The 11,658-nt window shown below is 33.7% G+C and overlaps 1 protein-coding gene across 1 annotated transcript in view; it reads left to right on the top strand.

The window, feature by feature from the left end:
* LOC143241727 (dynein axonemal heavy chain 12-like) overlaps positions 1-11,658 on the top strand; it is a 96,339-nt gene that overhangs the window by 56,004 nt on the left and 28,677 nt on the right. The window contains exons 27-29 of the mRNA XM_076484954.1: positions 2,696-2,875; positions 7,800-7,940; positions 8,610-8,911. Of these exons, the coding sequence (XP_076341069.1) occupies positions 2,696-2,875; positions 7,800-7,940; positions 8,610-8,911 (623 nt within the window). The remainder of the gene's footprint in view (positions 1-2,695; positions 2,876-7,799; positions 7,941-8,609; positions 8,912-11,658) is intronic.

Here is an 11,658-nt window from a genome sequence, read left to right as displayed (position 1 = left end):
AAACTCATTTGAAGGTGTTGGCAATAGGAGTGAAGAGAGTTTAGGGTGAACAAAATTTTGAGTTATGTCCCATGATATCTAATCATATACATTCCTTGAGGTGACAACATGTTTTTATTTAAAGTTTTTTATTTAATCTCATAAGTCTAATATTAACATTTAGTTACTTTTGTTTAAATATATAAGTGTAGAAAATTAATACTTCATGAGTCAAGCAAAATAATATCAAACAGAAGGAATACATAAAACTGGAAAATCCAAACCTGTGATAAAAATAACAATTAAATGAAAGAAAAAAGCCCAAACAAAAAATAAATTAAAGATTCTGCATAAATTAAAAGGATCCCTAGGGTACAGGCTATAAGGTTGGATATAAAATGTACCCTGGGTTTTGGAAGTGACCAAAGAAGTGGGACCCACATTTCCATAGAGATACAACGTCTATCAGTTTTATATGAAGTAATTCATAAAAAAAAAAATCTTAACATGAGACTGACAAACAGAGGTTAAGACTGAGAGAGAGTGTATTCCTGTGCGATGTTGGTCCTACTGGCTCTTGCCAACTCCAACTCCCAGGGCACATTTTATATTCCACATCATAAATATTTTTAACTTATGCAGAATCTTTAATTTAATTTTTTTTGTTATTGCTTGTTCCGTTCTTATGTAGTTTCCTTTGCTTTCAGCAGCTAGTCTTCATTAACTCTTAATTTTGATCTTCACTTGAAAATATGCTTGGAAAATGGCACCTTTCAGTTTAGAGAAATAAATTAATTTTCAAATCATGTAGTTCAGAGAATAGTTTATCCAACTGTTATAAATATTTTTTGTTGTTGTTGTTGACAAGTAGTTGTCAATAGATAAGTAATTTCAAAAGTATGAAGAGTTGTTTGAAGGTTTTGTGATGTATGTAATGAATTTATTCATATCTCAGAAAATAAAGGTGAGAGGCTCTTATTTTAAATTCTAGCCAACTTATAGTTGGTTTTTAGTTCCAATCAGTTTTATCTGCTTAAAAAACTTAATGCACAAAAGAGAAGTAAACAGCACCAGGTAAACAGAACAAGGTGATAGTGTAAGTTAACATAATTAGTGTTGGATAGTTTTGTAGAATTAACTACAGCAGATGTAGATGTATTGTATTTGGAAATCATGAAACAATACAAGTACAGTGTTGATTGTTATAACCCAACCAGCATGTATTTAATAAAAGTCACTTCTTCAGTAACAGGTCAAGGTTAGATTAATTCTTATTTTTGATTGTTGTTTCAAAACTAGATTTTATTAAATAATATTAAAGATTTTTAATTTATTATTATAAAGTGTTTCGCACAAAGCTACTTGAGGGCTATCTGTGCTAGTCGTCCCTAATTTAATAGTGTAAGACTAGAGGAAAGGCAGCTAGTCATCACCACCCACTGCCAACTCTTGGGTACTCTTTTACCAATGAATAGTGGGATTGACTGTCACATTATAATGCCCCCACGACTGAAAGGGCGAGTATGTTTGGCACGACGGGATGCGAACCCGCAACCCTAAGATTACAAGTTGCATGTCTTAACCGCCGAACCCTATAAAGTGTTTTTAAAATAGCTAACAACTTTAGTATTATTTTGAATTTTAAAACTTAATATATGATAAAAAAAGGAAACAAATAAAGTCAGTGCCCAAACATAATATGTTACAAAATGTAAACCAGTGAATAAAATGTTAAAATATCTCAATAATAATAAATTAAAATATCTGAAGTGGAATATGGTGAAAGCCTTGATACCAAGTGTAATGTTTTATTGATGTTGTCTGTGTATTAGTAACTTGTAACAATATCACATTTTATTTTTATGATATTGTAAAATGTTCTGACAGCTGTTGTTCTTGTGTCTTTGGATGTCTTATTGTTAAATATCAAATCTTGTTCACACCTTTTCATATATATGTGCACTTTAATCTTTGATATATACTGTGTTAGCACTTACCATTTCTGCACAATATTCCTTAGAACTAAAAAATAACTAAAAACAGAACTTTTTTACACCATTCTTTAATAGTTTCTTTACATTCTGTTTTGTGCAAGCTTTAGTTTTTTATTTGTAAACGTATTAAGTGTTATGGTTTCAATATCTGGATAAGCAACGTTTTTGTCTCTTAAAGAATTTTTTAAACAGTTACTGGAATTAAAGAAGGTAATTAATATTAACTTCCAACAAGAGCAAGGAAGCAACCTACTTAGAATAAACTAAAAATTAACCTGGTAATGAATATAGCTAATTGAATACACTTTTCTTGCATCCTGTTCTTAATATTTTCAAGCATAAACCCAATGATATATGCATGAAATGTTTTATTCAGTTAATAACATGCATCAATATAAGATTCATGAACAACAAGAGAATGTTTTTAATTGACTTACTTTTAGTTTTCTTCTGGTTATTTTTTATATATATTTTGACTTTCTTTGACATTTTGTTTTTATAATAATTCATTGTTTAGTTACTTTAGGTGAACCAGTACTAGCAATATAAGCTAACCATTACTTTTAACTTCATTCCAGCAGTGTAGTTTCACACCTGTATACAGGAAATATACACTTGCTCATGAGTTTTTTTGGCATAAAATTTAAAAATAATTATAATTTACTAATAAGATAATTCTTTTTATGGTTTAGACAAATGAATGTTTTCACGTTTGCATTTAGGGTCCAATTGCACAAAAAATGATTGAAAGAGCTAGAGTTAACGGATCTTGGGTGGCACTACAGAACTGCCACCTGGCGGTGTCATGGATGCCAATATTAGAAAGAATCTGTGAAGAATTTTCACCTGAAAACACTCATCCGGATTTCAGATTATGGCTAACTAGCTATCCTTCTTCAAAGGTTATATGCAATTAAACTGTCTTATTTTTCATATCAACTATGCATAATAGTAAGAAAATTAAATACTTTTTGATAAACCAATAAGTAAGCTGTGAACTGAACATTTATCAAGCAAAGACTGTATTAATAATAAGACTATAGAACCTTTTGTACTTCATGCACTTACATATCATATTGTTTGTCATACTGCTATGAGGAATACTGTACTTGTTCTGAATATTGTGAATAATGTTATTAATATTACTTTAGTTGTTGTGGTTTGTGAGTACTGCTATCGGTACTGCTTCATTTATTCTGGTTTATAAGTTCTATTATCATTAATTCTTTACTTGTTCTTGTCTGCAAGTGTCAAGAATACTTTACTTCTTCTAGTTAATGAGTACTGTTCTGAATAATTATTTATTTCTTATGGTTTGAGAGTATTTCTGTCAAGTGATTCTGTACTTCTGGTTTGTAAGTACTGTTCTCGATAATTATTTATTTCTTATGGTTTGTGAGTATTACTGTCAAGAATTCTGTACTTCTGGTTTGTAAGTACTGTTCTCAATAATTATTTATTTCTTATGGTTTGTGAGTATTTCTGTCAAGAATTCTGTACTTCTGGTTTATAAGTACTGTTCTCGATAATTATTTATTTCTTATGGTTTGTGAGTATTTCTGTCAAGAATTCTGTACTTCTGGTTTGTGTGCACTGTTGACCCGTAACTTCTTAATTATTCTTATTTATAAGTACTTTTAACCAGTATTATTTATTTGTTTTTGTTGTAAGTACTGCTTTCAGTAGTCATTTTCCTATTTTGTTAGGTGAGTACATCTATCAAGAATTGATTTATTGTTTTAAACAGTTGTAAGAAATTCATTAGTATTATTGTATAATGATATTTCTGATACAGTATCCTTACCTATTAGCATGAAAAACTTTCTCAAGTGCCCTCTATCCATCTAGTCTTAATACTCCAACTTACCTTCATGTACATTAACGTGAGACGTCTGCATACTAACATGCAAATGATTACACAGCAACTTTTCACCAATAGAAGTGTGACACAACCCCTATTATAACTAGTTCCCTCTCTAATCTTGCAGTCCTTAATAACTTCATGATTGGCAGTCTTACAGTTTAAAACTTGTTTTTGGTCATGTTTTCATACTTATTTTTTGCATGATTGTCACATTATTTTTATTTTCTGCTACATATATTTTTTCTCAACCATGATTTTTTTTTATTTCTGCCATTGTGAGTTTTTTTTAGTTAAATTCCCTTTGTTTGTTTTTTCCTGTCTACTCACTTATCATATATGTGCAATTTCATGTGGCTTATACCTCACTGGCTGTAACAGTTACAGCTAATTTGTCTGCTACTTCAAAGACATTTGTGTATGTTATTGGTCTGACAGGTAATGGCTGATTTACTGGGAGTTAGCTTCAATTTTGCAGACTTCTGGGCACCTGATGATTGTCTTCTAATACTTTGTAATGAGTAGCATGTACATGAGGATGAGGTTTGAGCTGCCTAGTTTCTACTCCTGTCTATGACTCTCAGTCACATGTCATTTCAGGGGAGGTTTTTCAGGCTTCCTTACCCTTTGGCAGACTTAGTCAATCAGGTATGATATCTTTTCTCATTTATTCTCATTTCTTTCATTCTATACTTCTCAATGATGAGCTGTGGGGTCAGGTTTAGTGTTCCCTTCTCCACTTTGGTTACCAAGAGTAGTTTTGGAAACCATTTAAGTTTGGGAGTATGCATACTTTGGACAAATTCCTTCTGTAGGCTTTGCAAAGCTTGTAGTAGCTTGTCCCTTTGATAGGACCAAACCCCCTTCATTTGATTCTAGGGAATGGCACTTTTGTTTTGTATCAAATTATTTGGTGAGGGAAGGTATTTCTAATCTTAGGAGCCCAGGATTAGATCAGTTCTGTTGCATAACTTCACTTGGCCTTCCTTTTCTCCCACTCCCACCTTGTCTCCATTCCTCTCCCTAGTCAGTTCTGGCCTTCCAAATGTGGCAGTCCACTGTTGGTTCTTTGGGTGATGTTTTTTGGTCAACTAACATTATTGGTGACTTTGGGTCTATGGGCTCAGTCTGGCAGGAGCAGGGATAATGTCCCTTCAGTAGGACAATGTTTGAAATATGTAGACTTCCAACACTAGGATTCAAGTTAATTACACAAGGTAGAAGCAGCAATTTGCCTATTTTGGCTTTTCTTTAAATTATAAAAAACATTCTTACTCCATCAGATTTATCCAAGTTAGAGAGAATTTCTAACAGATGCTTAGATTTTGAGGTGATTGCATTTGGTCTAGTCCTTTTCAGAAGTTCCTTCCTTGTTGAGTTTTAGTTTCCTGCCAGGTTATTTAGGAAATAGTTTGGGATCTGCTATGCAAGTGTACCATCATACTTATATATGGGGTTGCTATTCCCACTTCTTTGTCACCCTCTTCAAGTTATGAAACTGGTGCTCTATCATCACTCAGTCAATTTTGTACCATTTATTTATCCTTTCACATTTCACCATTGAGTCATAATTAGCCCTTTCTGGAGGAAGAGGGTGATGCATGCTACTTCCTTCTGTAATTCCTGAATCTGTTAGTTTTTTTTTTGTTGTACTCCTACTTTTCCTGTGACTTTACTTTCATTTGCCTTTGTTTAAATGTTTGTTGTATTTTTGATGTTTTCACCTATCAGATTTGTCACCTTACCTTGTCCCTACCTACCCTTCTCTATCTTCCCTGGATGGACAAGCTAAAATTCTCTCGACTTCCAAATGCACTTTTTCTCTCTTCTACTAGTGGAGTATCAGAGTCATTGTCATTTACCATTTCCTAGACACTGGGGTGATGGACCATGGAGACTTATTTTCTTAATGTGCACAATACTATGCAGTTGAGAGTAAGGCAGTGTAGATAGCATGAGCCCCTTTCTAGTGCATAATTGATATTCAATTCCAAATCATGTAAGGTGTTGGGTTTAGTACTCCACCATATATGTTACAATATGCCTGGCTAAGGCACCATCCTTCCTACTATCCACCAGATGCCATTTCCCAGTGCATCTGGTGTTGTATGGAGCTATATCAGCCACATAAGTCCAGTGCCCAGAAAAGGGGGTGCACCCAATGGAAATCACTGGAACCCATGCCACTAAAGGGCTCGAGCAAATATTTTCTACACATACAATACTAAAAAGTTCTTTTCCTTTCTCTCTAAAAAAATAGTATTTATATGATGATGCCACATTTTGGTGTTTCTTGCAAGGAGAAAAATGACATACACCAATGATGAGAGTAAGATAGAATGAGAGGCCCTGAATTAAGGGAGGCACCAGGGCCAAGAATTTCTCTTCTAGACCTTTTATAAGGATTCACATTTGTTTGAATTGTTGTCCTCTTCCTACTACAGACTGAATGATATATTTCCAGTTGTGCCAGATTATGGACAGGAGATGCAACCCCAAATAGCAATTCCTCTTCCTACCATCTGCTGGATGTTGGTAGGTGGATGAAATACATGAATTCCTGTACATTTAAAGCAGGGCACCCTCTTTCTGTCATGGACTAGATTACAATATTTTGGACAGGAGATGAACACCAACTTGGACTCTTTACCTTCCTTCTGTCTGCTGGAGATCATTTTCCAGTGGATCTGATATTGGTTGAATTGATGGTATATGAAGGTAAATTCTTGTTATGAAAGCTCCTCATCCCTACCAGTACCCTCTTCCTACCACAGACCTGATGTACAATTCTAGATGCAGCCAAACTCCCATTTTATAGTCTTTTGTGCCCTAGCCACTCTACACCAAAGTGTCCCTTTATATCTGTAGCTATTTGTAAGGTCTTTCCTTTGTTTTTGCCCTTTTTTTGACACATTAATAATAAGTGAAGTGTACACCAGACTAAGAAGTGGTGCAGTCTCTCACTGGTGTGTTGTTATTGGTACATTCTCACACCTAATGGCATTCCTATGGCTGCATCCTGAAGAGGGCTCATCTTCTCACTGGATCTCCATCTTTTTTAGGTGGGATTCTAAACTTAAAATGTATTTCTGATATATACTTACTTCCTCTTACATTTTCCATCCACAATTTAACTTCCAGTGTGGTTTGATTTGATATGCCTAGTCTTAAAGGGGTTAAGGATTGCATGATTAGAAAAGGTGCTAATTATGATCAGGGCAGTGTCAGGCTTCCTACAGGTGGAGGGCTGTTGAGTTTCAGTCAAGAATAAAGAAAGTTACTCTTTTGTTAATTACTTTAACCAAGAGAGTTTTATTTTGTTAACAAGATAATTTGCCTTTGGAATGGCTTGCCTTAAAATATGGTAGATGTAGTTAATTTAAGGGAGTTTAAGAGAGAGCTTGATAAACATATTAATGATAAGGGATAACCTAAATGGACCAAAAGGTTTTCTGCTTGTCCTTTAATGTTACGTTGGCACTTTCTGATCTCCAGACAAGAGTAAAGAAAGTTATTTCTTTTTCTAAATAAAGACTTAAAGAGGTGTTCTTTTTCAGCTTTTTCTGTAAAGAAGTGCTTAGTTTTTCTTTTGTTTACTTTTTTATGAAAGTAACGTGTTAGAGTAAGCTAGATTAGAGATAAAGTTAGTGCATTTCATTTAATTCTGTTTTGTACATGTTTTTATCAATACTTTATTCTTAGTTTTTCTTTTGTTTACTTTTTTATGAAAGTAACGTGTTAGAGTAAACTAGATTAGAGATAAAGTTAGTGCATTTCATTTAATTCTGTTTTGTACACGTTTTTATCAATACTTTATTCTTAGTTTTGATTTTTGGGTGTTTTTACCAGAATATGCTGTGGTTGAAAAACAATATGTATTATATTAGTCCTTTCATGTCAGTATTGTTTTACAAAGCCATTAGTGCTTATTGAGCAAACGTAAATGACTTTTAACATCTCTTTAGTTCCCTGTGTCAATTCTTCAAAATAGTGTCAAGATGACCAATGAGCCCCCATCAGGCTTAAGACAGAATTTGCTTCAGTCTTATACTAGTGATCCCATTTCTGATCCAGATTTTTTCTCTGGTTGTCCAGGAAAAGAATTAGTAAGTTTACTATTATCTGCTTGATTAATTTATTATATTAATATTAAAAAAATTTATGACATTGTTATTGAAAAAGATATTCAAAAATCAGTTCAGAAAACCAGAAGTTTGTGTTGTTTCTCAGGTGTTGTGAATTGCTGTTCATTTTTAGAAAGGTCTAATTAGTAGCACAAGTTTATATTAAATGTTGTAAAATAGTTTTAATTTTAAGAATATTCTGAAAGCTTAGCTTGCATTGTTTCTCAAAGGTTGCAAAATATGTTTAATTTCAAGAATAATCTTACATTAAAAGTACTTTTTAGCATGTATATGGCTTGAAAACGTCATCACATAACATATTTATTTCTGTGTGGTTCTTCACTACAAATACTATGCCATTTTACAAAATATTATAATTCAGGTATTCTAAGGTAGCACATAAAGTCCACATTGTTTTTGTGTACATGTATATGAATAAAATGTGACGCTTTCAGTATATGTGAAACCTTTAAGTCTACAATCCTGCTTTTATTTCATCTACATCAGTCATTTTCTTTACTGTTCATTTTTTCTTCCGAGTGTAAACAGTACAGCATATGACTCATTGATACTTTTTATATTCAACATAACTGAACATTTGGTATAATTAGATACAAATTAAAAACATCTGTATTTTTTTGTCTCTGACAGGTGTTTGAAAAGCTTCTTTTTAGCTTATGTTTTTTTCATGCTCTGGTCCAAGAACGAAGAAAGTTTGGCCCACAAGGTTGGAACATGCCCTATGGATTCAATGAATCTGATCTCAGAATATCTGTGCTTCAGCTTCAAATGTACCTCAATGAACAGGAGACAGTTCCTTATGAAGCTATTTCATACCTAGTAGGAGAGTGTAACTATGGAGGGCGTGTCACAGATGACTGGGACCGATTGTGCTTGACAACACTTTTGGATGACTTCTGTAACCCACGAGTTGTGGCTGAACCAAAATACAGGTTAGTTTGTTCAATTAGATACACATGAAAGCAGTTTGTTCCACTTGAAAATTACCAGAATAACAGCTGATATTTTGGTTAATCATGGGCTGGGATTTAGTATCACAAAATGTGAATCTATGGTCTTATGGTTTGTGTTATATTATTAAATTTAAAAGAAAAGGCATTGCATATTATGGGGCAATGGGTGCAGGGGCATAGAACTTGGGGGGATGGAGAGTATACATCCCCCCTTCATTTTAGGTGGGGAGTATGGTGCATACAACCATCCCCCCCTACAGTTTGTTCTGTTGAATTGTTTTATTGTATCACAGGCCTACAAATTGTGTGTTTGTTCTTGTGATTCTCGTGTTATTACCAATCGAATTACATAATTAGGCCTAGATGTAGGTTTTTTCAGTAGCCAAAATGTACATCTTTAATATAGGAGTGCTTCTAAGCTTTTCGATCTAAGCGATAGTTTGTAAGTATCAGTCAGTAGACCCAAGTATACAAACAACATTACTCTGTGACTGCATGTTTACAGCTTTCAGGTTCACGTAATCAGAGATTACCAATTTTCAAATTGAACAGTCCACATAAGTGGTTGCTAAAATCATCCCTCCCATTGGGTGTATAAAATCTACGCCCCTGAATGGGAGTAACTGTCAAGTGTTAGTTTTCAATTCAAGTAGTCCAGTAGTGATATTTACTAGAATCCTACCATCCTGTTTGGTTGTTCCAACTTCTATGAATTTTTGTGTGTCACTTAAATGTAATGTTTTAATGAAAACAAAGCATAAACTATCATGAAGGAAGTAATGATTTTATTATTTGTCACTGATGTTACATTTCTTCCATGATATTTATTTTCAAGTGCAAGCACTCTGAAAATCAATCACACATAAATATCTAATAAATTGAATTTGATGGAACAAGCAAAGCTATTACATATTTCATGATGTTTTGCACAGTCAAATGTTGGTCTATCATGTCCTTTGAGCTTTTAGTTTGGTTGTCACTCTTGGACAGTATTCTTTCCAAGAAATGGTCTCTTCATACTTTGGTAATTCAGGGGATTTGTTCCCACTTTGCAAGTCCTTTTATCAATGCAACTCCTCTCAATATCAAGCTTTACTATTACCAATCCTGGATTTTGCAGCTCTTGATGTAGATGCTCTGATTGATACAATCTCTTTCTATGTGCCTATTCTTCTCTATAATTTTCCCCAAAGTGCTATATCTTATTTTTGGACCCTTCTCATTGTGCCTCTTTTGCCTGCTTATGTATGGTTTTCTCTACTGTGCTTTTTAGCATTTAAAGACCCTATTCCAGCTTGTAGGTCTCTTTTTAAGTCAGCTCCACATGTCTATTTTTCACTGTGAGATATCATACCTTCACATTTATTTATGGATTTTATTTAATCCCTTACAATATGGGTAGGGTTTTCTCACATAGTAATGAGTTCTCTTGCATACTATTGTCACTCATCCACCTTTGCAGTTTATCAATGGAAAAGGCTAGTTTACCATCAATAGTCTGTTTCATCATCCCATTCTTCCAAGTCATCCAAATCCAACACTACATCATCTCAGTTCCTTTTCTATTTATCTTTTGGAAGGAACCTTATCAATTTATACAATTGCCAGTAAGAGAATGACTTTGTATATGACCTTCCATCTCTTCTCTGACCTTTCTTCCTTTCATTCTATGGTTCTTTTGGCTCTCTTTCAAGACTTTCACTGCAGTTCTATTCTTTTTCTGGTTCCTTTCCCAGACAGAAACCTCTGTGTAGTTCTCTTGGCTTTTACATATTCCATGTTTGAATTTTGGGCTACTTTCTCCCCATATCATCTTTAAGAAGAAGTTTCATCTAGCTTGTGGTAGACATCACTCTGATAGTTTGACTTTAAACTCTTTAAACACTCTTTATAATAAGTTGATTTTATTCCAAGACTACTTCTATTTTTCCCTGGACTCTCCCTTTCCATTTTTTATATCTACAATTGTCTCCTTTGTCTGTGAAAGCAGTTCATTTGGTGTTATCTTGCTCATACGTTTTCATTAAGTAATAAATTACATTGTCTACTGCTTTGGAATTCTCCCTCTTCTTGTGACTTATCTCTGTCCACTATGACCACTTAGGTTCAACAACATGTATGGCTTGCTTATTTTTCAAGTTAATCTCATTGATATTAGACCAAGTGGATGCACCTTTTGATCATAAGTAGGGCTAAGGTGTCATAATGTTCCAGAATAAGAGGCTGTAGGTGTTGGGCCATTACTCTATTTACCTACAGAAAAGACAGCTATCTCAAGACTTCTTGTGTGATTCAACATCTATCTTCCCTGTAAGAGAATATGCCTGAAGACCAATTAATGGATCTGAGTGTTGTGTGCAACAGAGTAATGAAAATTAAGCTATTTACCTGAGCAGCTCTGAAATAAAATGAAAAACAAAATTTCAAAAAAGTTACATACTAACTTTGGAAATAGCTGATGCATGTTCTGTGTCATGAGTGTAATGCAAACTAAGTTATGTTAGATTTTATTCCAAACCACAATATTATAATTGAACATATGACAGTTACTAACAACCAATCAATAAAACTACTTATCAGTGTTTTTTAGAGACTGACAAAATTGATTCACACATGATCATAGTGACAAAAACATAGTGCATCCAGTGTCAGTCATTTTGTCTCACTGTAAGTGTAATGTTATAATTCAGTAAGTGACAGAGGAAATGGTATTTAAGATATAAACA

Source organism: Tachypleus tridentatus, unplaced genomic scaffold (assembly GCF_004210375.1).
Source record: "Tachypleus tridentatus isolate NWPU-2018 unplaced genomic scaffold, ASM421037v1 Hic_cluster_1, whole genome shotgun sequence".
NCBI lineage: Eukaryota > Metazoa > Arthropoda > Merostomata > Xiphosura > Limulidae > Tachypleus > Tachypleus tridentatus.
Note: the sequence above shows the minus strand (reverse complement) of the source record. Positions and strands in the feature narration are given on the sequence as shown.